The 25,593-nt window shown below is 41.0% G+C and overlaps 2 protein-coding genes across 7 annotated transcripts; both read right to left on the bottom strand.

The window, feature by feature from the left end:
* Nucleotides 1-145: 145 nt before the first annotated feature.
* On the bottom strand, nucleotides 146-10,692 carry syvn1 (synovial apoptosis inhibitor 1, synoviolin). Of its 3 annotated transcripts, none has more exons than XM_051418977.1 (16): nucleotides 10,470-10,692; nucleotides 8,477-8,628; nucleotides 8,252-8,344; nucleotides 7,989-8,141; nucleotides 6,978-7,026; nucleotides 6,384-6,487; nucleotides 5,169-5,295; nucleotides 4,958-5,057; nucleotides 4,697-4,762; nucleotides 4,145-4,261; nucleotides 3,762-3,919; nucleotides 2,454-2,600; nucleotides 2,149-2,295; nucleotides 1,571-1,754; nucleotides 1,257-1,372; nucleotides 146-1,173 (listed from the first exon to the last, which is right to left on the bottom strand). In XM_051418977.1, exons 2-16 carry the CDS (start codon nucleotides 8,606-8,608, stop codon nucleotides 965-967), a joined length of 1,902 nt encoding a protein of 633 aa, XP_051274937.1. In that variant the 5' UTR covers nucleotides 8,609-8,628; nucleotides 10,470-10,692; the 3' UTR covers nucleotides 146-964. The 3 variants fall into 3 exon arrangements, with proteins under 3 accessions (XP_051274937.1, XP_051274936.1, XP_051274938.1); XM_051418976.1 differs by having other exon boundaries at nucleotides 10,496-10,692; XM_051418978.1 differs by having other exon boundaries at nucleotides 10,582-10,682.
* Nucleotides 10,693-12,428: 1,736 nt separating this feature from the next.
* Nucleotides 12,429-23,532, bottom strand: smad5 (SMAD family member 5). Of its 4 annotated transcripts, XM_051419129.1 has the most exons (8): nucleotides 22,853-23,048; nucleotides 21,060-21,107; nucleotides 18,235-19,175; nucleotides 16,170-16,460; nucleotides 14,932-15,048; nucleotides 14,041-14,262; nucleotides 13,693-13,949; nucleotides 12,429-13,563 (listed from the first exon to the last, which is right to left on the bottom strand). In XM_051419129.1, the coding sequence occupies exons 3-8, from the start codon at nucleotides 18,635-18,637 to the stop codon at nucleotides 13,420-13,422; spliced, it is 1,434 nt and encodes a 477-aa protein (XP_051275089.1). In that variant the 5' UTR covers nucleotides 18,638-19,175; nucleotides 21,060-21,107; nucleotides 22,853-23,048; the 3' UTR covers nucleotides 12,429-13,419. The 4 variants fall into 4 exon arrangements, with proteins under 4 accessions (XP_051275089.1, XP_051275090.1, XP_051275087.1 ...); XM_051419130.1 differs by lacking the exons at nucleotides 21,060-21,107; nucleotides 22,853-23,048 and adding an exon at nucleotides 23,421-23,532; XM_051419127.1 differs by lacking the exon at nucleotides 21,060-21,107.
* Between the last annotated feature and the right edge of the window lie 2,061 nt (nucleotides 23,533-25,593).

The raw sequence follows: 25,593 nt of genomic DNA, 5'->3' as shown, positions 1-25,593 counted from the left end.
AACAATAAAAGCAGACATAATATTTACAGGGTTTCATGTCTTTTACAGAATAGCTCACATTGCTTCATTTGAATGATGTTTAGAGGCCTAATGAGGTAAAAAAAAAAAAAAAAACGACATTTCACAAGGAAACAATAGGGGAAAGTAACAGAGATAACTTCCTTTAATCATCCTTTGACCACTCAGATTCATGATGGGAGTCTTTGGGGTGGGGGTGGGCCCGACCCCGAGAACATCCGTATGTGAACATACAAACCAACATACGTGTTACGTCGCTGCCATTTCAGTCCAACAGTTTATTCTGCATTATGTACAGATCATCCTATTAAAACTCTTTATACAGTATGTACACATTCAAATAAATCAGTATGTTACAACGTCTGCAGTGGCAACAGAAGAGTGATGAATGTTAAAAGAAAAAGAGCCAAAGCCAGAGTAGTTAATCAACTTCCTTTGATTTGAATTCACTGGATCTGACACTGATCCAGGTGCTGTGTAACATGTTGATGTGGTGAATGGAACCACCTTTTTTGTTGAAGAAAGCTGAATTAAACAAAAATCAAAGTGCCTCACCGACAGTAAAACTACCAAACACATATCCAAACACCATCTCTCTCTCACACTGACCAAATAACTGGGTTCCACGTTCCTCTTCCATCTGATTAAACTTACAAACATCTGCAGCACTCTTATTGCAGTAGTCATTTAGGGGGGAGGGGGGGCAGGGGGAAGGTGGTGAGAACAAAAAAAAAAAGAAGTCGTGCTATTGCTTTCTGACACAGAACAGTCCAGATAAGCGGCAAAAATCATTGCGTCTCCCAGCAGTCTGAATCCAACTCGACACAGTGAGCCTGTGGAAGGCGAGGGCCACGAGGAAGAGAGGCAATGAGGAACCAAAGCAACGATCAATCAGCTCAGAGTTCCTGTTGGTCCAGAGCAACCTGTCCGAGTCAGAGCGCATGGATCAGTTGTCCGGAGGGGGGGAAGATGACGATGCTGTTGCAGTCTCTAGTTTACGAAGGCGGCGGCGTCTCAGCTCAGCAGCATTTGGCTCTCCGTTCTCGTCCCCCACCTCCAGTCCTTCATCCATCGCCTCTTGCCTTTCTGTGTCCGAGGCAGCAGAAGTGGAGTCCGCTGGCTGAGAGGAGACTGTAGCTCCGTCCACCTGCTCAGCTGGAAACGGAAATAAAATACTGACTCAGGGTCCAAGTCTTTTGATTGAATTGTCTCTTGAGTTGACCTGTCAGTTTACTTACAGCTGGAAGAGTCCTTCTCCTGGCTGGGACTGTCTGTGCTACTGCCGGCTGCAGGGGATGAAGCAGTGTTGTTGGTCCCACTGGCTTCTCCGGTGCTGCTCTCAGTCCGAGGAGGACTGTGGAGGCAATGAAGGACAATTCAACTGAAAATTGCTTTTTGGAAACAAATGTCGTCAGCTCTAAGGTTTCCTGTTACAAAAAACAAACAATTGTGCCACTTGATCTTAAATTACTGAAAAGGTTTTATACATATTTCAATAATTTAAGCTTAAGTTGTGAGAACATGCGACTTAAACTAGAGGAGGCTCAGTTACGTGAGTGTGGCGACGGTGCTGAGGTAGTGGTGGATGTTGAGCATGGCGGCGTCCAGCAGGGTGTGGATGTTCTGGAGGCACTGGAGCCTGGCCTCGAGGCCGCGTCGGCCTTCTGCTTCCAGCTCCCTCAGCTCCTCCTCCGACAGCCGGGACAGAGACGGAGGAGGGGGAGGCATTGATGACACTGTAGGAGAGGAGATGAGAGACATTGACATAAACTAGTTCAGGTGAAAGAAACTTCCACTTATGGCGTGTCTCCAATGTGTGGTACGGCCCGGCTCAGCTTGCTCTTTTTACGATATTCCAAGTGTGCTGAGCCGATACTAAAGGTGGAGTGAAAACACTACAGACCACCGATTGGTCAGATAATCGTCACTTAAAACACAGAGCAACCAGAGTTGTCTCGTTACACTCTGATGCTGGATTTCCCAAACTCTTCTGTTTTTTTTTCCAGCAGAAATGCAAATGCATTTAGCCTTTTCAGAAACAATGTCCATGTACTTATTTTCTGCAACAGTCAAGTCAGCAAGTGTATATTCATTTAGATCTGCAAGACAACACAGAGTGTTTGTGCTTACCGAAGGGAGGAGGAGGTGGCATGGGCAGCCATGGTGCAGTGGGGAAAGGAGGAGGGGGGAAGGAGAAGGGGAAGCCTGGGATTGCTGATCCTGCAGCAGCAGCAGCTGCGGCAGTGTCTGCAGTCGATGAGGTGGGCTGGCTGGTACCTGAAAATAAAACAAACCAGGTGCACCGATATCATCTCTCTAACTCTGACACATTGAATTAACAAACTGCTTCAGATTGTTTAGGTTTGATTTCCTTTTGTGTGCTGTGGAAAATTGTGGTGGCTAATTTGTTGCAAGAGAGCACGAGGTATCCTTACCAGCTGCCTGCGTAGCCTCTGTGCTGCTTTGGGGAGCATCAGTAGCCCCGGGAGCTGCAGCTGCAGCAGCAGGAGGAGGGACTGCAGGGAAGGGACCCCAGAAGGGGAAGATGCCAGGAGGAAAGCCAGGTAACATTCCTGGTGCGACTGCAGAGGAAACAGAACCAAAAGAGATCCTTACAGACACTGGAGAAGGGTCCAAATATGCATTTACCAGAGGAAATTAATATTCTCTGGGGATGCAACGTGTCGTTCCTCCAGTCCGACCATTTAATATTGAGTATCCGCTGAGCCGATACTTGTATTTTCCAATTTAATACAGGTGAATAGCTCTGCATTGCATTAAGAAAAGAATTGCATGCATCCATGCTGTTCCCTAATGTTTTTTTTTTTATTTCTTTCACAAAATTTCATAACAAAGAAGGTTATAAAATAGCCCAACAAACCCTCTCTAATCTTTTTTGGCCTTTGTCCCTGTCTCAAAGGAATTTATCTCTCCCTTCAAAGGTGTCCTGCAGTGTTTGTTGCTTCAGGGATTGATAACATTAATAAATTACTCTCATTGGCCTTTTGTTCATGAGGCTTTTTTTTGCACTTTCATTGGCATGGCGAGTGTGCAGCTCTCCACCGCTGTCAGCAGAGTAGAGAAGAAACACACAGTGGAAAGTTGACAACAGCTGCACCGTGCATGAAAGCTTCGTGAGTGAGAACACCTGTGTGACAGCTGACGTAAAACAAAGGGTCGGATCGGGCTCAACGTAGCTGATAACAATTAGTCAAAACATGCTTTGATCCGCCCTAATACCAATCCTTGAGATCCCTAATAGTGCTCAACATGATCAGCAAGACTATTTATTAATTAAGCTGGAAAAAACTGTATTTAACTTAGATCTCTGGACTAGTTTCTCCAAACTTAAAGCCACAATGAGTGAAAATGTGCGATAGAAGACTGCACCAGGATTGTCTAATGTTTCTACAAACAAAAACTATAGTTATCTATAGTTACTAAAGTTGTGCACATAGAGGCTTTAAGTTCACGAATGGTGAAACAGTCCTGATAGCAGCAGGTATAAAAGTACATACCGTCTGTCAAACAGGTAAATGTACCCAGGTGAAGCATTACTCTCAGGTATTGGAATGTGCACTGTTGCATAAGTTGTTTCAAAAGGCATTTTTCTCTTCCTCAGTGGCAGTTTTACTGCTGAGGGCACCCACATGACATGCGTTCTGGACTGCACATAATTTGGGTGTGCGTAAGGCTGGAAGCAGGAAGACAGCGTTTGTGTTTGTACTGGTTTTGACTCTCACCATTGGCAGGTGGGGCTGCGGGGGCGTTGGCGGGGGCCGCGGGAGCAGGTGGCGGGGCCTGGGCTGGAGCTGGAGTCTGATTGTTGTTGGAGGCCCGGAGGACGTCCATGCGACAGGTAGGACAGGTCTGCTGCCTCTGGAACCAGGAGCGCAGGCAGCTGTGGGGAGGAGAGGAGGGCAAAGCAAGATAATTTGATGTACTACAACAAACAAACAACAAATATTAAACACAAACGCAGTTACAAAGGTCCTTTTTTATGTCGTGTTTAATTTGCCACACTGACTCGTTCACTGTTTAAATACAGGAACTGTGTGTAACGTCAGTAAACATCTACTCTACGTTCTGTTTGTTTGCAGTCTAGAATCTTTCCTGCAAGACTTACCTGGAGTGGAAAATATGATTACAAGGCAGCTTCTTGGCTCCAGTGACCATTTCCTCCCGACAGATAATACAGACGTTGTCAGAGGCCTGCAGGTCTTCAGGAGTAGCGTCAGGGTATCTGAACAAAGGCAGAAATGAGAAGAGAACGTATTAGTTGGGTTTTTATTCAGCTTGTACTGTGTGTCTGTGCGTATTGTCTGATTGCAAATAACCCACGGCTAAAGATCATTAGATGAGATGAAAGATGAGCTTAGAGACAGTAGAAAAACAAACTATCCAAAATTGTACATGCGGCTCAACGTGTAAAATTTTCTGTAGATATTCTGAAAAATTAAATACGTTTGCTCCAACCTGATTAAGAGCTTGTCAAGGTTAATGTGTAACAGTGTGTTTATCTCCAAATGGAGGATGGGCATTCATTTGTATAAGGGCCATAGTCCATGTCATTAAATGAGAATTAAACTTGACCATGTTTGTTTAACCGAATGACATGTTAATGACAATTAATAAGACAAACAAATAGAACATGGTGCAATCAGTAAGAAATACTCACAGTGTATTCATGTTGCGGATTGCTCTCCGAGACATTATAGCATCTGTTACAGCTTTCTTGAACTGCCTGAGAGAAAAATGAAAACAACACCAAACTCAAAACATGCAAACAAACTCATATTCCAAACATTTAAAAGATAATTGAGACCTGTGTGAGAACTCTGACTTACAACAACAGAAAGCAGTGTAGTGAAAGTAATAAAAATTAAAATAAAAGAAAACATCCTCACACACAAATACAAAAAGGCACACAGCTGCTCACCTCATAGCCAGATACATGGGCCGGATGGCGAACAGGGGGAAGGTGTGGACTTTTATCATGATGGTCATGAATGCAATGTACAGGAGCACTTTGATGAAACCTGGAATAAAAACTAACATTTGAGTATGGCTGCCACCATTTCATCTTCAATTATATCACATTGTCTGGAAGGAAAATGTTCCAGCATCACGGATTGAAGTGAACGCAGTACCTGTGAAGAGCTCAGTGTAGAGCATATAGCCGGCCTTGTTGTCCCAGGGATTCTCACTCTGCAGGTCAATAGTGTGCAGAAGGTATTTAACGAAGGTCGTCAGCACCATGGTCAGCAGGATGGCATACTGAGGGGGAGATACAGACATTTATATCTTCTTCTTGTCTATGATCTCAAGACGCTTGAAAAGTGCCACTGCAGCTGGGATACTGGATGTAGATTAAAGATCGATATGTTATTTCTGGAGCTTTAAAAAGTAAAATGTCTATACAATAAATAAACTGTGGCCATGAGAGTGCACATAATTCTCATCAAAAGTTGAGGGAGAGTGAAACATAAGAAAGAAATATATACTATGTGGAGATGAATCACATTTGTCCAAAGAGTCTTACCCACATTTCTGTCTTTTATTTTTAACATTTTAGGACTTTTGTCCTTTGTTGGAGGGGCCTACAGAATGGCCGTTGTAGAAAGTATTTAAATATTTCTATATTTAAAGTATTACAAACTGTGTATCAGCGGCAAAATAACGGGAGGACGGCAGTATTAAGTTCCTGCTAATGAAACCGAATATTCTCTACTGCTGCAGCTTCACATTAAAAGTATTCAACTGGTGAAACAAAAGTACATTTTTATCATAAAGTAGTTGTCACAGGAAATGCAGTTTGCTTGTCTGTGAGCTTGTTGAGCCGTTAGATGAAGAGCTGCAGCTGCACACCTCGACTTCCTCAGCAGAGAGATGAAAAGTGCTATAGGCGGGAATCAAACCCAGGTCGCTATGGAAATGATTCAGCCTCAGTACAGGTGAGCTACCAGGGTGCTCCTCAGTCTTGACCACATTAAAAACTTTTAATATCACAAGAGAAAAAATTACTCTTGAGTAAATAAAGGAATGGACTGGTTGCACAGCAGACATTTTGTCTTCCCAAAGCCAGAAAAACAGGTCGATGGCTCAGTTCCATTAAGTGTCAGTGTGACAGTGAACCAGCAACGGTGAACCCTCTTCTAAGTGGAATGCAGCCACCATTAATACACCTGTGAGTTTCCTGCTACCACATGCCAAAATGTCTGCTGTGCAACCCGTCCATAAGCCTGCCAAAGTGGGATGAAGGATTAAGATTTGGAAATGATCAAAGGTAGGTTAAATAAGCCCTTTTTAAAAAAAAAAAAAAAAAAAAAATGCTTAAATTAATCTTCAACTGAAGTAGGACAAACCTCAAATCCAAAGACAAGCTGGACAGAGGCTCCTCGGGTAATGATGCTGTAACAGGCATGGTTGACAAAGAGGAAGTCCAGAATACCCAGCAGTCCCATGAGAGCTGCAGGAAATAAAGAACAACACTGAATAACACCTCTGTGGGGAAGGCTGCAGTACCTACATGCAGAAGCTCCGGACAAGTACATTAAGTATTTAAAGATGTACACTGATTTTCTAAGTATCCGATGGACCCTTCTTTAGAAACTACTGGTTCTGATTCTGGAAACTGCCATGGATAGAGAAATGAGCTGTCCTGAATGAGACACAGTAGGCTGGATGTCATCACCACAAATGAAGTCTGACAAGGAGTGGATTTTGTAGTAGTGTTCAGAAAATGGTGTCATGGTCTGTTAACGTCAATCATTCAGGTGTTACGTTCAGGGGCTCCATTAAACCGTGGTGCACCTGGCCTCATGTGCAAACAGCGATGATTTGCATAGTTTCATTTACACTGCTTTCATAAACAGAAGCAACAGAACAGAAAGAGAGAGAGAGAGAGAGAAGTCAAAGAGTTTAAAGGATTTCTGACATGGCTGATAACGTGTACTTACATAATACCCTGAAGTGAAAAAGCCAAGATATGTTTGGACTCCGTTCCATCTGACAGAGAAAGGTTTAAAAACAGAACGTTATTCACTTGTAGTTAAAACATGCACAGTCAATTGTGACAATGAATTATCACTGTACATATGAATGTCAACTCACTAACAGAAGGACAGAAACCTGTAACGTGTTCCAGGTTGTTTGATATTCAGAAGCTTCCTCCGTTCACAACATCCTCTCCTTCCAAACAATACTTTACTCTGCAGTTCACTATAGTTGTTTACATTAAATCTGTAACTGAATAGAGTGCTGCGGTAATGAGTCCTAAAACCCAGAAATGAGTAAGCATTTTTTGGTACTTCTGGTTCTCACACCTAAAAGTCTTATAAATGGGTTTCTGGTTGAATGGCTGACATAAGATTTTTGCGTTTTGTTCTACGATGTAAAATACATCAGTAAATATCCCACCTGTGAATTTTTAAGCTTTTATGTAAAAGGAAGTTGTTAAAAAGTGTCTAAATGACATTAAATGTCAACACACTAGTCTGCCTTTACTACTAAACTATTCTCAAACTTCCCAACTTGTAGATTTTAATTAAATGATTTAATTACAAGTTGAAAGTTTAGTGGTGGTGATGTTGAAGTCATGCGACTGTGCTGCAGGTAATTTATAGCCTAACGTTAGCTTTTTTTTACTTCTGGTGATCGCATTTACGCCTCAAAAATCATAAAATTGGTGTTGATTTGAGAAGATTATCTTGCTGAACCAAACATGTAAGTATCATAAACCTTTGTTCACCACATTTTCTGAAATAATCCAATGGAAAAATCCCAGAATCAGATGCAAAACTTCAGATAACAACGTTTGTTCAACTCTGGTATGCAATCTTAGTCACACGCCATCTGTCCCATCCTTTGTCCCATATTTCCTTTCTTCCTTTAAACAATGTGCCGTACAGTGGATGAAGTATACTGTGTGCTATGTAGGATGAGGAAGTGGTTTGTCTCTCGTCACTCACAAAGTCCACCCGGTCCTCAGCAAGCCAGTGGAAGCACTTAAGGAAGAGCAGGAGGGTGAAGAGGGCGACAAAGCGGGGGGAGAAGTCGTCCCTGAACACAGTGAACGCCAGGCACGTCTCGGTCACCGCGTACCAGGAGCGCTCAATGAGATGCTGACGGTAGAGCGGAGTGATTGCACACGTCATTTACAACAGAGACAACGCATTAAATATTAAAACTGAATGTGTCCTATGATGAGTCATAAATATAAACAGAACTCTACCTCCATTTCTGCAGCCCTTAGCTGTCCAAAGAAGACCTTCCTCATGAACTTTCCCAAGAGAAACACCAACACGAAGGCCTGAATGTACAACACCTGATACCAGAAACAAAACAGAAAACAAAAAGGCTGATTCGTCACATTGTTACGGATACGGCCTCCGAGAAAATATAGTCAAATTTAAAAACACATTAATATGGGTTAAAAGTGACTCAGCGCTGCTCTTACCGCCATGCTCGGGCTGCTCTTGGTGAGGTAGACCACAGTCGGGTAGAACTGATGTTTGAGGAGGTAAGCATGTGCCACCACAGCCCCAGTCAATGTAAGACTGGTGGCGGTCACCAAGGCTGCTCGTACCATTTTGGACTCAGCTACAGATACTGCGGTAGGGAAACAGATGACGGGAGAAGAGAAGGAGAAGGAGGTGGTTGTTACATGTGAATGCTGACTGAATGTAGCAGAACAACACATAAAGAAAGGGTAGCGCTCTGCTGGAAACCATGTGGTCACAAGGAAATTGTCGAGCTTTTGCAGCCTGTCATTCATTTGAAATGAGATATCTGCTCTGCAAACTATGTGGTCATTGATAAATAAATAAAGCTTTTCACCGTCTCTTTCAGTTCGTAAATGCTGCCTCTCATCCCAGCAAGCCTAAATGTTCTGGAGGTTAAAAATAATAATCGAAAAACATATAATTATGATATTTGGGGGGTTTATAGAGTATTAGGATGCAGCCACACTGATCCTTTGTGTCTACTCTAGGCCTGATTCATACAGCTGAAAAATGTATGACAGCAAAATGTTTCATTTCAGTTAGTTTAGATAATTATTAATAATTTTAAAATTACATTCTTTAATGAAGACCAGGAAAAAAAAGGTTTAATTTAACTGCTGAGAGTATCACAGCACACCAGTAATGATTTTAATGTTTTGCTATATGGTATTTCTGATATATATCTCTCTCCATAGTGCATTGTTTCTTGAGATATACCGGATGTACTGGGACTGGGAACATGTTGCATACTCTGAAGGGTAGTGTGGATTCACTCCGATTCACGCCAGGGTGTATTCGTTATGGTGGTTTACATTTAAATGAAACTGAAGCTAAAACATCCTATTGAGCAATTTTCTTCTTACTAATGATGAAGTGTGTCTGATGCAGATTAATATTACGATTTGTTTCATTGCCTCGTCTATTCTTCTGTTAGGAAGTGCCTGATTTCACCTGAAAAACACCTTTCCGGGGGTCATCATCTGTTCAGAAACCAGCCACAAATTAAAGTTTCTTATTGTTATCAGTTCATGCTGCTGCTTTCTGTGGCAATCTCACTCATGCAAAGTAGTATTTTCAGAACCTGCAACGTGGAAGCCGTTCAGAGCGAGATGATATGCTTGTTGCTGATTGGAGGGAGGGGGGAGGCAGATTTGTGAGGGTCACAACATGTTCACTGTTTTGTTTAAACTAAATAGTGTCCAGGGTTTAATATTAACCAAACTCACTCTCAGGTCTTAACTGGATACACTTAACTAACAGAAGACCTTTAAGGGCTGTTTGAATAACATCTGGTGAGACAACACAAGAGCTGACAACCTGCCAGGTGAACTTAAGTGTTTGACTTTGAGACATTCAACCCTTCACAGCAAATAAACCCTTTTTAAAAAAAAAAAAAAAAAAACAGCATCACATTTTAATTCTAATTCTAAATAAATCCCAGCTGGAGTATTAGGTGAATGTGGTTAGTGTTTGTACTGGGCAGGAGATGCAGGTAAAATGTAAAATGAAACTACTGCTCGGTTTTTATTTTCACCTGTAACTTGCACTTGCGTTAGCACTGCGTACACTCCCACTTTTCTTGCAGCTACGTTAAGTTACAGCATCCCTCCATACACTTGTACATTCATCACATCGGGAGCAACACAATATAATCCCCCCCCCATTAACTTCATATTAAACACCAACACGCAGCTTTTCCCTGGAGAGGAGGTGGCTAACGTAGCTCGCTCACATTAAATCCAATATGGTTTAAAAATCCTTTATAAAAAAGCTTCCCGGGATAAAACAGAGAGAAACTTAAACTAACAAGCTAGTAAAAAAAAAAAAAAACACAAAATAGCAGATATATTAATAAGGTTACTCCAGAAACCAACTAACTGTCACAGGTATGTTAATTAGGGTTAGTTAGCGATAGCGTTAGCTACCGTTAGCTCGCTAGCTGCTTACAGCTGTCAGTAGTCTGCGGGACTCACCGACTCGATGTCTGCGGAAGACTTGCTCCGTGGTTAACTTGACGTTTGTCTCTCCCCTTGCCTGCTAAAGATCTCTATTTTCTTACCGGCTACTCCATGTTTGTGTGTTTTTCGCCGCAGCCTGTGTAATAAGTGTTATCCTCGCCCCTGCTCGTCTGGCTACGTGTTTATCTTTGGCTTGCTCCTCGGAGCCACCTCACATCCGGCCGCGGCGGGAATTTCACGCAACGGCAATTTCGCGCTTCACCGGCGTGTTGCAGCCACTTGGTGTGTGTAAAGCGAGAAATGAAGATAGTTGTTTTAAGTATTTAGGGATTGAGACTTAGTATTTGCGTTTGAGCGGTGATTTTACGTGTTGCGGGATTTGTGGTGTTGTATTTGTATATTTTGCGTGGCCCGTCTTTTAGGAGATTTACGGTAAACACCAACGTGGACCAATAGGAAGTTGTCATGCTGATTCATTTGTGGTTCTGTTCCTGGTGCTGCTGCACTGCTGATATTAATGTTTAACTTAATATCTGCTGGGTTAACGTCCATTGCCATTAATAATATAAATAAGGGGGCAGTTTCAAAGGGGCCAGGGTATTTATTTAAACCAGTAATAAACCTTAATTTAGTCATTTCGCCTCTTATCCAAAGGTTTCTTCAGTTAATCTATCATAGTTAACCTCTAGCTTCCAAATGTGGCTTACTGAAACATGCATTTTTTTATTTGGATGCTAAGGAGGCTGCAGAAACACCTCAAATGTGGTAGAATATAAAAAAAATAGTTCATAAAAATGTTTAAGTCTTCCTCCTTTTTTACTGGATATGTGCGTGTACGCTGGTATTTATGGAAGGAAAGAAGTGTTGCCTCGTTTTTTAATCAGTTTTATCTGCTAAAAAGTTGCAGAATTTATGTTAAATGTTGTTAATTGATGTCAAGTAGGCTATAAATTATCCTGGCCGTTCAAATGAATGCAAGAACAATGAGTCTCATGCATTCAGCATTTAGTATGATATCATATAGACAGACTTTCTCTCGGCATCACTGTTTGGATTATATGGAAATCAATAGAAGCAGAAAGAGTAAACATTCAAAATACTAACTGAATGAAAACAAACAACATGCATCCCCTTATTAAATAAAAACATACCTGAGTATCAATTGGTAATCAACCTAAAGCTGATAATTAAAGGACAATATCCCAACTGCAGTATCTGTTGACTATTATAGTTTAAATCTAAGCAGCAGGTGATGGCATCATGCAGTGAAGGCGTATTATACCTGTATGATTTCTTCCCCTTGTTTCCAGAATACAGTCAAACATCTGATCCATTTATCATTACATAAAGACAAACCACTTTATTACATAATGTGTAATCCTCCACACAACAGGATCTTCTCATTCGAAACACACATCTCATTTAAATCTGCCTTTTTTTATGTTTGAGTTTTCCATTGTAAGCAATAAATGTTCTTAATTAAATGTTTGAGTATCATAAAGAACATTATTATTGTGAGTCACTGTACATTTATTGATACTCAGAGAGCTTTACAGCAAATAGAAATAAGCTGCAGGCTCCATGTACTCAACATTTCAGTCATTAAAATTTTACTATTGTCCTTGTTTGCTTTTATGAGTTTGCCATAGCGACGTTTAAAACTGTGATCAGTGTTGTTTAGATTATAAATTTAACATCCACTCGGCAGCACGTCTAATAACAGCTATTCAAACAAGTGTAATCAGAGTAGAATGGAGAAGTGGTGATGTGCTGTAAATCTAACATCAGTCTGAATCAATCTGTCTTCTGTACGCATGCCTGATTGTATTGTTAGTGTTGATCCATCCTGATTCGACACAGTTCCACACTGTTCGTGGGTATCGAGAGGGATTTCAAGTATAAACTAAAACCCTACAAGAACCGAGAAACAGACAAAATTAAACAATCATTGTTACCAAATAACCTGTTTATTTCATTGGGCTAATGAAGTAAATTATCTATCAACATAATGCCTTGGTACCCACGCCAAAAATTTAATATGCCTCCACAAAATCCATGAGTGCACAATATTGTTAATACAGTGAGTATGGAAAATACAGTCACTCTTCCTTGAACTTTAGAGTACAAACAAGAATCAATAATGATGATGTCCATTGTCTGATTATATCATAAATGACTACTTCTATTGCAATAGATGTAACATTCACAATGTTGTTAGCTTATGGCGTGTTAAACTTGTTCAGTGATTGATCTCCCATATCAAAAAAAAAAAAACTATCCGGTCGGCATACATAACCTTCTCTTAAAGGCAGTAGCTCAGTGTTCATGTCTAGCAGTAGAGACTATAAAAAGCATTTTGTTATATTTGAGTCTAATGGTAAACATAATCGTGTCTATATCTTAAAATTGTAAATATCTGACATTGAGACAACAATGTAAAAAGTGTTCAGTAAAATTCAAATTTGTCTGTCGGACATAAGGCAGAGTAGTGAAACAGTTCTGCTTCATTAAAAACTACACATACAGAGAGATAAAAACGTTTGAGAAAACGATAAAACTTTATGCAAAAAAATTAACATTTGACAGATCCAAGCTTGACAATGGAGCCCTCAATTCTTGCAGGTGTCGTCAGCATTGTCAAGCAGTAGTGTGTCCGTGTCGTTACTGCTACTTGGGCATTCCTTATTCCTCTCTTTCTCCAGGTATTTGCTTGTAATGTTACTCTGTTTCAACAACTGATTCCAGCTGCTGCTGCTGTTGAACTTCCAGCCAGAGTTCAATTCAATATCCCTTCCCAAAGTTAAGTGTAAACAGTTCAGCCATTAAGACCACCTTAAATTATAAAATCACTGGAGGGGGAGAAAAGAAAAGTAAAAAAAAAAAAAAAAAAAACAACAAAAAAAAAAAAAAAAAGTAGAAAGGATCTCCAAAGTCCATCATTAGGACACAGAGGAGATTGGGTTGAGAGGTGAACCCATTTGTGTTAGCACCTTGTCCAGCCACTGGAGAGGCCCATGCAGATGCACCTCGATCCAGCAGGGGGTGCTGGTGACGTCCTGTCGGTGATACTCCGCTCCCCAGCCCTGCGAGGAGGCAGAATAAAATTAAAACAATGACAAAGATGATGTTAAAAGAGAGGATGATTGGCGTATATAACTGTGCCTGCTTTACGCCCTCCCCATATCCTGTATTATAGTTCATGAAGGCCTTACCTTGACGAAGCTCATCCTAATGGTACACATCTTAGTAAGCTCATAGACGGCCTCAAAGCCGTGGTTGACTGACTGGGCCAGAAGCTGAGCAAACTCCTGGTTGTTGAAAATCTTTAGGCTACATCCACTGGGGATCTTGCAGACAGTGGTGGGGTGGAAGCCGTGGTGGTAATTACAGTTACGGCTCTGGACAAAAATGCTGGTGTCACTGAGGCACTCCGCGTACACCTCCCCTCCAACATAGTACAGGTGCACTCCTGGTTAACAGAGACGGACAAATGATGGTCAGGACATTCAGACAAAACGTGAACCTCACACCAACTTCTGCTGTGTTTGGGTTAGTCGTACCTTTGCCGATGTGTCTGCGGGTGTTCTCGATTGTCGAGTTGCGGTTGACGTTGGACAGCAGTCCGAGGCAGAAGCGGTTCTTGTTGTTTGAAGGGTCAGTGAAGCCATCCACCAGCACGCTGGTTGACGAGGCATGGTAAGCCTCACCTACGCGATTGTTAAGTTCATAGTAGACGATAGAGCACCAGTGGCTCGGCTCCTCGTACTCCACTGGTTGCACATCTGGAAAAATTGCACAACAGGACGGATAAAAACAGGTGAGTCATAAACTTCGCTGTCGATAATCTTCCCACACACAAATATCTTCTGGAAGGCATAAGACATTAATTAAGATGCATCTTATAAAGCAATATGTTTTTAGTTACAGAGAATAAATTTCCCATTGCTGTATATAAATCTGTCACTATGTGCCTGTTACTAGCGCACACAAGTCTGTATTGTATTGTTATTTAGTTGAATCACAGGAGGTGGACAGAGCAGTGTACTCCACCCTTCTAAGACACTACACAAATACAAAATACCATAAAAACCATTAAAAGAAAGGAATGATTTTATGTATTATCAGGCGTCAAATAAATTTAAAGTGCTTTTTACAAATCTTAATGTAGAAAGAAAACAGAACAATAATACAATAAATATTGGATTAGACAAATATTCACTATTAAATGTAATTGATAAATGTAATCCAGACTCCTCAATAGTAGTGCACAGCATTAAGCTGCACAAACAAATACACGTTGAGACAGAGGAGAAACTTTTTTACTGCAGTTTTCAAACAGTGCCTCAATGGACGATTCTCTAGACTTTCTTGTTGGTATTTCACCCTTTTCACCGTTGGGTACTTTTTTTGGATGTAGTTTTATTGTCAGTGTAAATTTGTGCACTCCTCACCTCCTCTGGCCATGTTCTGCGGCACCAGGCTGCTGCTGCTGCTGGTGGTTTCCATGGACTGGCTCTCCTGGCCCAGCTGCTCATCTGGGGGCATGTAGGCTGGGGGTGGGGTGTCAGCTGAGACATTAAGAGAGCAGTTAGTGAGGATGAGACCAGTTGTTGCTGCTGGCAAATAGCCTTACACACACACACACACACACACACACACACACACACACACACACACAGATGTCTCCCTAGACTTGAACAATCATCACAGGATCTGTACCCCGGAAATGGTGTCAGATTTCACATATCCCTCACTTGCTAAGCCACATGCTAACCCATTCCCGACAGAGATGCAATATGAGCTTTCCGAGCCCATATTGAGGCACACAGGGGAAAAAAAAAAAAACAATGCAGAAAACCTCCACTTAGACTGCAGCGAGGACATTTCGGCGATAGCGACGCATGTGAGTGTAGACAATGACGATCGGGGGCTTTTCAGCACAAATAAGCTCAAATCCTAAAATCCTAAATTGCCATTAAAAACTTTTTCTGCCTCACTGCCTGCAGCCACCGGATGTGTCAGCAGATCTGGACTGGAGCAGAATAGAGCACTAGTCACCACACACACAGACACAGACACACACAGTTATTTCTCTACTATACCAACGCTATTGAACAGGACAGAAAGGAATGTCTCATCTGAGTGATATTTTTATTTTATGTTGGATGTATCAGTTTGGTTTCCAGTCAGTAACTATGAGACAAAAAGGCCGCCTGCTTCACTGAGTTAGTGCCTTGACAGCAGCCAGCAGCTCTGGCTCTGGTGGACACTGCTTAGCTGGCATTTCCTTTGTTCTCATTTAGGGGTGTAGCTTGATTCGGATGAATATAATAACTTGGTTAGAGTACTGTTAAGAAGAACCTTTTTCATTGCCCTAGTGTGTTATACATGGGTTTAAACTGATAGTAAGTATAAAAGATGATATTTTAGTAAACAATTCATCAGTGTATTGCAACCAAAATGTCCCTAGACTGGGAGTTTTGTACATGATATGATTATTAAAGTGGATGTATCTAGATCTTAGGTTGTCCCTTACTTAAAAACAAACAACTTAAAAAACAAAAAAAATCACTTGAGACTAGTGTTTAATAACAGTTAGCCTGTTGTTGGCTACATGACAGCGACCATCCAGACAAACAATAGTTTGGCGTCTTGCCCAGGGTCAGGTACATGAGTATATTTGGCGTACCTGGGAGCTGGAATGGACTGGAGGGCCCCGAGCTGGCAGGAGAGTTTGGGTAAGTACCACTGCTGGCTGGAGAAGGAGGATACGGGGAGTTTGGAGAGATGGGAAAAGAACCGCCTCCACCTCCTCCGCCACTGCTGCTGCCACCCCCGCTGTGTGGCTGCTGGAAGGACTCTGGAAAGGTGGCGTTCAGGGGCATGTGCGGCTCGTTGTGGGTGAGATTGCGGAACTGTACCAGCAAACTGTGCTGTGGATTGAACTCGCTGTGCCGCGGTACCAGGACAGGGGGGAGCACTGTACAGTGGGACAAACAAGGCAAGGGAGAAAAATTAGTTACAGAAAGGTATTTTCTTATCATTGAGAAAACTACCTGATCATTATGTTAGGAGCTCATCTAACACAAACGTCTTTTACTAAAAAAAAAACCTGTTTGAAGTATGACTTTCTTAAATGCTTTTCCTTGTTAATAATGTATCCTTTCCATTAATAACAAGGAGATGCAGCCAATGCTGGAAAGAGAAGCTCCTGATGAGCATGCTCTTAGAAAGGTAGCCAAGGTGCACACACCGTTATGTGTCGCACTGGGACAGCCGCTACCAATTATTTTCTCCAACCATCATTTGACCTATAAGGTACCGAATGAAGCCCTTCCCAGTTTCCTACATCCTTAGCTGATGTCTGCATGTCTTGTTTCATTCAACCAACAGTACAAAAATCTAAGATATTTAAAAAATGAAAAGGCAAATCTTAACATTGGAGAAGCTGAAACCAGAAAATAACTTTGCTTAATACACAACTTTAAATCCTTTTACAATAAACTAGTTGCCAATTACTTTTCTGTTGATCTACTGATTGGTCAATTGTTTCAGCTCTAATGTACACAAACAAACTGTAGGGCCAACATCTTATTCCTGTAGCATGTTTTGACATTGACATGATAGCAGAGACATGGAATTTCAACAAACTGTACAATGTGCAATTTTTACACAGAACCAATATCTTTCAACAGGAGCAATTCTTTGTTTTAGTAAACAAATACAATCCCCCAGTCTTGAAACAGTTAAATATAAAAATACAAAAAACACTGCTCAACACCAACAATCCTGCAATTCTCCAAAGCCAATTTAGACCTTGGTAAAGATAAAACCACAGAGGCCGTATTTTTATTTTGAACTTTGTCAAAGGGAGAGTGTGTGTTTCCCTAGCCTTGATTTTCATCTCCTGACTGACTTTAGCGTCACGGCTCCAAGGTTGTCCCTCAAAAACTACCCAGCGAGCTTTGCTTTAAATGATATGACGTGCAGTCTCTCCTGACCGACATGTGATCCATATCCTTGAGTTGGTCAATACAGAGCTGGCAATCCCAAATCAGCCGAGTGTCAGAGAGGGGCTGTCCCCTTAGGGTCATCCGTGAGTGTATGTGATGTTGTGTGAGTGACGGACAGGGAGAGAAAGAGAAAGAAAGAGAAGGTAAGAGAGAGGGAGAGACGGTAGTGATGAGAAAGTGCTGGGAGTTTAGTCTGAGTGGTTTATGCATTTAGTGAGGCACTCTCTGATGCCACACCCCATCTGGAGTGCTTGAGGCATATAATCTAATAAGACTCCAAAAGAGCTACTGATATTGATTTTCTGTGAAATGGAGGGGGTGGGTGGAACAGGCCTGTGTGATGACAGCCTCCTGACCTTTGTGGATTTGTTTACCAGTTCTGCAGTTTACTCAGAGCTCAAGCTAAAAGGGATGTGCACAGCTCCACACTGGTCTAATCCGCCTTATATTTGCTGCTACTCAGCCATTGTTGTTCAGTTTTATGTGTTAGAAAACATTTCTTGTCATGTAAATTAACAGATTTGGTGACGACTGGGCTTTACAGAGCACCCAAGAGTTAAGAAGCTAATTTGGGAAGGTAATGAGAACAATTAATTAAAATGAGAGAGATGCTAATTTAAATCGTATTTCTTTACAACAGTTTAGAGTACGTATCAAACATTAACTTTGCAGTATAAAAAAGAAACAACCTGAAGTCAATACTCTTTGACTACCCTATTCGCAGAAGGCATGAGTACCTACCAGGACTCTCCACTCGCTTGTAGTGATATGGGTTGATGCAGACCTCCTTCTGTTTGGAGCCAAACGGGTACTCGCACACCTCCAGGGGCTTGAGCTCGTGGTGGGACTGGAGGTCTGGCCACCGCCACACTCTGCAGTAGATTACATGAGGCAGACCTTTCCTGTGGGAAACCTGTAGCCGGCCGTCCAGTGATCTTGGAATGGTAACACACTTGCTGGGCTGTCCGGGGCAGCTCAGAGCTTTCTCCAGGTCCTCCATGGCACCTTTCTTCTTCTTCAGCTTTTTCACCAGCGCGTCCACCGCCTTCTCTGCCCATTTCTCCTCCTCGTCTCCCTGCTTCCAGCCGAGCAGGCGCTTGACTGCTGGGCTCGTGAAAGAGAAGAGACTGGACATGGAGGTCATGCTGGAGGCTGTAGTGAAGGTAAAAAGGGAGGACTTCTGCGGTAGCGGGTCACTCCAGGGGGACCAAGAGGGTCTACAAGTCCCCTGCTGATGGATCTCCGACTAGCGTTAGTAGACGCTAAATCAGTGTGTGAACGTGTTGTCAACAAGAGAAACCACTTTGGTGTGTGTGAGTATGAGAGGCCAGCAGAGATGAGGGGTGGGGTAGGGGAGAGGAGGCTTTAGCCTTGTCTGACCAAGGACAGGAAGCAGGGGAGGGAGGGGAGTCAGCAAGCAGGACGCAGCTGCTGCTGCTCAGGAAGGGCCCTGCAGCAAGCTGTCCGGACTTGGGTCACCACCACTGATGGAGGGGAGGAGGTGCAGGCTGCAGGAGCTGAGATCAAGACCTCTGTCGAACTGACACACTGCAGCAGGTCTCACTGGTGCAAGTGGACAGGCTAAGATATAAGACTGTGATTACTCCTCAACAACTCCCAGCTCTTCTCCGGGTTTCACTCGTCCAACCAGTGCACAGTCAGTGTTTCACTCCACCAGCCTTCTGTAAGAGAGCAGATACATGTAAAGATCAGAACGCCACTCAACATCTGTAAATAACATCACAATGAAAATATATTTTAAAAATCCAATTATGAATAACGCCCGAATCTCAGTACAGCATGTGACAAACACTATTCTCACTCAACAGGATGATCAAAAAGCCCTTTATCCCCTTTTCTGATCTGAGACTCAGTCTGACTGAAACTTGAATGACGTAATTATCTGATAGGTGTTGTATGTAGAACTCGCAGACAGTCATGCATAAGAAAAGACCAAAAACATGAGGAGAAAAATCTCTTGCAGCCAAACAAATGACCCCCACCAACACGGGAGGTTGGCAAGGTGGTTTATGAGACAGCATCTGAAATAATAATATATAATCAACAATAAATGGTGTCCTGTTTTAAACATACAGCCAGTTAAAGTACAACTGATTAATGAATGAAAGGAAAGGAACTGGTTCCTAACCTGTGAAAGTTGCTATTTCAACATGAATATATTTATAAGGCCGAAATGGTACATATTTAGGGTATATAGTAGTTATTTTTAACTATGTTGAAACGGGTAAAATGATGCTTAAAGCGTGGGCTGAAACAACATTCACTTCCTTTGTTTGAGCATGTGCACAGGGGCAAAAAGTGAGGATATCAGCAGAGATCTGAGCAGCACCTGTTACATTAAGAATCAGAGTGAAGGTGCATTTAATAATCATAATAATAATAATAATATCATTATGAAGTACAGCTGTTTGGAAATGCTGAGGCAAAGGTAGCACCAGTCAGAAAATAAAATTACTAATGACCCCAAAATCAAATTAGTAAGAATAAATGAATAAATAAGAAGCTTTTATGTAACTCCTGTCTTATTTACAACTTTGATATTATACATATGATATAAAGTATGGTTGAAAGTATCCATCAGTCACTTCTGCACTGCACAACAAGAAGTCACAAAAGACGTAACACTGAATCAAAATTAACGGAAGATCAGGATGTCTCCGATGAAACCACAACCAACTAATGTGGAGACCCCGAGTGTTTCTAACAGTCTTTACCAAAGTACAAATACACTATGGAAACAAATCATGCTGCGATATGTAAAACTTCTGTCCATATCATGCAGCCCCGGCAACCAGACAGTCAAACACATGTAGCCTGCAGCAGCAGCAGCAGCAGCAGCAGCTGTTTGGGGGCTTGTGAAACTGGCCATAGTCAAAAAGGATGTGACCACAAAGAGCTGCTTCCTCCCTCATCCCATCTCTGCCCCGATCCCTCCCTTCCAGCACACAGCTGTCCAACAGCACTGCACCCACTTCCACTGCTCATTGTTCTACATGCACATGAAAGCGCAGGGAAACCTCCAAAAGTAGAACATGTAGGCATACAAAAAAAAAAAAAAAACCCCCATCAGCCAAATACTACTGAGTTTTTCTGACAATCACCAGACTGTGTTCCAGCAGCTGTTTCCATGCGGGCCCGATCAGTCAGAGATCTCGATGTAGCCAGAGCCTCTTTTTAGACTGGATCAGCAGTGATTCATCAGTTTATTGTAGAGGAGTGAGCAATGGCAAGTGACAGATTTCAACATAAGGGCAGATCAGATCTTCCTGAAACAAGCAGAAACTATTGTTGGATGTGGATATAACTTGCCTGAACGGACAACTACAAAAGCTGATTTGCATCTCAATGACTAACCCTTCAGATAAAGCCGATCATCTCTACGAACTGATAGCGCTTCGCACTGATAGCTCTTTGTGTATTCACCATCAAAGGCTCAAAATCAAATCAATCGTGACCGGACATACATTTTTTACATTTTGATTGACTAATCATCGTCTAAATTAACTGTAATTCTGTTTGAAGAAAGGTTTTGTGGTCCGACTTACACAAATCATCAGTCGTTCCTCCTCAGAATTCCTGACGTTATATGTGAACTAAAAACAAAGAGTATGACTTACATATTTTGTATGTTAAACGCAGTCCTATGAATAGCCTTTCTATTCACATATATCCAAAAAAAAAAAAGAAGAATCCATGAACAATTTTCCAACATTTTAACAGTTTAAGGGCAGAGGATAGTGGAGATAAGATACCAGGAGGCTGTGACCATGGGATATAATCATGATGATGAGAATCAATAATCCTTTTCCAAAAAGCCCAAATCACTCCATAATAATTAGAAAAGAAACAAACTGGAGGTGGTAGTAGGGTTCGGACGATATACATTATTATCAAGATAAAAAAACTAAAACATTCAGATAAATGTATTGTTAATTGTCTGATTTATGCATGTAGGGTATGGAAAGCATGGTTTTGTGATTATCATGGTAATATTGTGTGTTGTAATCATTTTGGTAAACATAACATTTTAATATTGTCCCATGCCTGTTAGGTCAACAACAAAAACCACCCAACATCGCAGTTATATTGGCTTTCATCGGCAGTAACTCATTACAGCCAATAATATAACATCCCCACAGTAACTAGTAGTGTAAGTAATTACTAATACATTTCAGTAATAATATTAGTTACTCCCCCCCAACAAAAATAATTAGTTAAAATTGGAAACGCAGCTGGAAATACTCAAATTACTTTTATTTTAACAAACAAAAATTGATTTTAATCGATATATGTCTGAATTTTGGGGCAAAATGACACAATTAGCTACTAATTTAAGGGTGAAAGCTATATAACTAGTAGTGTAACTAACTATTTTTTGGACAAGGAGTGATAAGTAAAGTAATATTACTTTTAAAAAGAGTAATAAATTACAGTTTACGACTCAATAGTCCAACACAGTTCATGAGTTAGCTGTTGATCAGTTTGGCCCCAGTTAAAAACTAATGAATTCCGTCATTCTCGCTTTTAAACAAGATCTACAAACACAGGAGAAACTCCACAACAATATTCTGCTTTTTACTGAGTGAAAACATGTCAAACAAACCGCCTGACAAGAGAGAAAACACAGGGGACAAACATGGAAGCAGCAGCACCACCCAGAGAAAGAGAGAAAGACGCATCTAACGTTACACAAACCCCTTAAAGAAAAACAGTAAAAAAATAGCTTTTAGTTGCTCCTCTGATTTAACTGTACCAAGGGGAAACAGTCACAATACAACCCTTTTACTGTTCAGTGCCATTAACATTAGCTACCCCCCCACACACACCTCCTCTCTCTCTCTCTCTTTTAGGTTTGTTAGCGAGCAACCCCTTCGAGAATGTGCTAACTAGCCATGAGCTAACACCAAGCTCAAACCTAACAGCCGTTGGAAACAAACAACCCTCATCAACGGCTACTTTAAAAACAGTTGTTTTAAATAAATAAATAAATAATAAAAAACACACTTTTTAAACACACACAACCTTCCTCTATCCACACTTCTTCACGGTTAGCCGAACTTACTTCACCCTTTCCTCCTCTTCCTCCTCTTCCTCCATTCCACAAACTTTTTTTTTTTTTTTTGAACTTCTCACAGCCGAAGCTAAAAGCTACATGCTAGCTGGTTAGCCTAGCCCTCCGCCGAGGGGAAAGTGAGCCTCTGCCGCCCCCCCCCACCACCACCACCCCCCCGGTATGATGTGCGTTAGCTCGCCGGAGAACCACTTTTTAAAAGCACAATTAAAAATATATCCCCCCCCTCCTCCCTCTCCTTCTTAACCTCTTTTTATAGTCACATACCTCCTTAGCAACGCACGCAAGCCATTATAGTCGTAGGTTGTTGTTGTTGTTGTTGTTGTTGTTGTTGTTTTTTTTTGTAAGCGGTTAAGTTCCCAACTTTGTTAAATATTTATCTTTTCGTTTTTCCACCGCTTCTTCTCCTCCGTCTCCCCCGTGCCATGTCCTCCAGAGTCCGGGACACAAGTAGACTGGAGAGGCGGAGTGCGTATCACTCCGCCTCTCCCCCCCCTACACACACACTTTGATAAAGTAGTGCTCGCTTTGGTGCTACAGCTAAAGTAGAATAGGGAATATTTATATTTATTATAAAAATATTACCAATATATGAGCTGTAAGAAAAGTAGTATATTTAATGGATTTTAAAAAAATAATTTAAAAAAACACTCGCTTTGCAAGAAAATAATCCCAAATTAACTTTTTTTTTTTTTTTTTTTTTACACTTTTGACAGTTATAGAAAGATTAGCACGGCTCGTCAACGTCACAACATAGCACCAGCAGGCAAAAAAAAAAAAAAACAACTACAATTTATTTTTTAATATTTCAGTGTATGAAAGTAGGGATTCTTACGGTGGTCGTGCTGCGGCTCTGGAAACGTCTCACAAGTTAGCTGGCTCCACTCAGTCTGGAGCACTGCGGTCTGTTGTGTATTGTTGTCCTTTTTGTAGTCACTTCTTCGTAGCTTCAACCAGTCTCTCCCTCCTCCACCCACCCGCCCGCCCACCCCTGCTGTTGTTAATCCGTTTAATTTTAATTAAACAACCTAATAGGGGTTTGCTGTTCCCCACACCCCGGGTCCTTGCACCGCTGCTCTCCTGGTGAGGATAATGTTGGGGAGAGTCTTCTTCATTCAGAGTCTTCAGAGTGCAAATGAGACGCAGTGTTCATGTTCAATCACTAGTGGGCAGCCTGCACACAGCTTTGAGTTAAAGTATATTTACAAGCATCATGTCAGGTATTTATGAGTAAATCTTTAAGACAACTGGGGAACAGAGAAGTGGCTTAAGACTCTCTAAACTACTTGTGTTGTATTTTAATTAAACCTTTTAAGTTAAGTTACATTTTATTATTTAGTTTTTTTCCTTTTATCTCTCCTTTTCTGTTAATATATGCTGCTTGGATGGATTTATTGTTAGGTATGCTTAGCATCCATTTCCACTGATGATGTTTGTTACTTGAAAAAGCTTAATAAAGTTTAATTAATGATTAATTAATTATTTTCTTGATTCCTCCTCAGACCTATTTGTCTAGGGACACACCACATCATTTATAGCCTAAGTTAATTTACTTAACTTACTTAAGTAACTTTCCTAATTTACTTTCATTACTATTTATTTCTATCAGCCATATGGTGGAATATGTTTACACTCATGTTTAGATTTACATGTACTTCGTATGGTAGGCTCTTATTATATCTCTTTATTTTTACATTTTACTATATATATATATATATATATATATGTGTGTGTGTGTGTGTGTGTGTGTGTGTGTGTATTGTTTTAAATATTGTGTGAGTGGAACAACTGTAGTGAACAAATCCCCCCTGGGGATCAATAAAGTATTTCTGATTCTGATTTACAATGTCTGTCCTTAGATGAACCTTTAAAATACATTAAACTCAACAAACAGACATTACAAAACACACAGGACTCAGAAAGAAAACATACAGGACACAAAGTAATTAAAACATAAACATTAAAGCATAAAACATCAGAAAAAGGCTGTTTTTACGTACAGTGAAGGCACCTTAAAGTTCCCATTGGATGCTCCACGTGTTACTGAGCCTGAAGCTTTACGTGGAACCACAAGTTCACTGAGGTTATGGAGACATTTGTAGGTAAGTTTAAGATTAGCAAAGTTAATAAAAAACAATATCATAACATATTTAATTTCCTAAGAACATAGATGTGTTTTCCTGCATTGAAAGAAACTTTCAGGTAACAGTGAAAATCTTCATTTAAAGGTGAATTTATTCTCATAAGCTCTCACTCTATAGATTTAATTTATTATTTAAAGGCAATAAAATTTGAAATATGTAAAGTGCCTGTTAAATCTTACATACATGTATTTAAAAAGACCTGTAATTCACCAGCGTCCATGTGTATGAGCCTTTCCTGCTGACGTTTTCATCAAACACATATACTGAATGTTCCTGGTAAAAGGTGGATGAACGCCACTGTGCAGACATTAGTTTGTGGTCGCACGAACTGGAGCAGGTTTACCGTTTGCTACTACGTCAGGGCAGAGGGTTTTTGATGGAAAGAACTGGTCCTGTTCAAAGAAAAATGCTCATAATTATAAACACAAAGCATCTGTGACCTTTTACGTCAATGTGGATTACACAGACTGAGCTCATCAGACTGCGTGTCATCATTATATCAACTATTACAGGAACAACTACACACCACGACTTATGTGCCTGTTTATTTTGAAGCCAGATTCGCTCCAATCAGTTGGTGTATGTGCTTTATAAACTGACCACGACAACCAAACGCATCTATTAACCCTTTAATCACACTCACACCAGGTTAATATTTGATCCAGGCATGAGGACAAAGCTCTGTTTACTTTTAAATCTACAACATGTCCTTCTATTACTGCCCCCCCCCCATTACACATCAGCCTCTGAAAGAAGTCAGACTGTTCAAATACAACCAGTAGAATCGATTAGAGGCTATTTTTAAAACAACATCACAGTGTTGCAGCTCACACTTTATATTGATCCAATTAAATATTCACAATG

Source organism: Dicentrarchus labrax, unplaced genomic scaffold (assembly GCF_905237075.1).
Source record: "Dicentrarchus labrax unplaced genomic scaffold, dlabrax2021, whole genome shotgun sequence".
NCBI classification, from domain to species: domain Eukaryota; kingdom Metazoa; phylum Chordata; class Actinopteri; family Moronidae; genus Dicentrarchus; species Dicentrarchus labrax.
This window is presented reverse-complemented; position numbering and strand designations above follow the sequence as displayed.

What these genes read in the sequence shown, in the direction of transcription:
- syvn1 (XM_051418977.1), bottom strand. Translation starts at nt 8,608, where the DNA reads ATGGTACGAGCAGCCTTGGTGACCGCCACCAGTCTTACATTGACTGGG. An exon ending in CGCAGCCCCACCTGCCAATG is followed by an intron (nt 2,601 to 3,761) that starts GTGAGAGTCAAA and finishes TTTCCTCTGCAG; the next exon opens with TCGCACCAGGAATGTTACCT. An exon ending in GGAGAAGGACTCTTCCAGCT is followed by an intron (nt 1,174 to 1,256) that starts GTAAGTAAACTG and finishes TTCCGTTTCCAG; the next exon opens with CTGAGCAGGTGGACGGAGCT.
- smad5 (XM_051419130.1), bottom strand. Translation starts at nt 18,637, where the DNA reads ATGACCTCCATGTCCAGTCTCTTCTCTTTCACGAGCCCAGCAGTCAAG. An exon ending in GCAGAACATGGCCAGAGGAG is followed by an intron (nt 14,263 to 14,931) that starts GTGAGGAGTGCA and finishes CAATTTTTCCAG; the next exon opens with ATGTGCAACCAGTGGAGTAC. An exon ending in CCGCAGACACATCGGCAAAG is followed by an intron (nt 13,950 to 14,040) that starts GTACGACTAACC and finishes TCTGTTAACCAG; the next exon opens with GAGTGCACCTGTACTATGTT.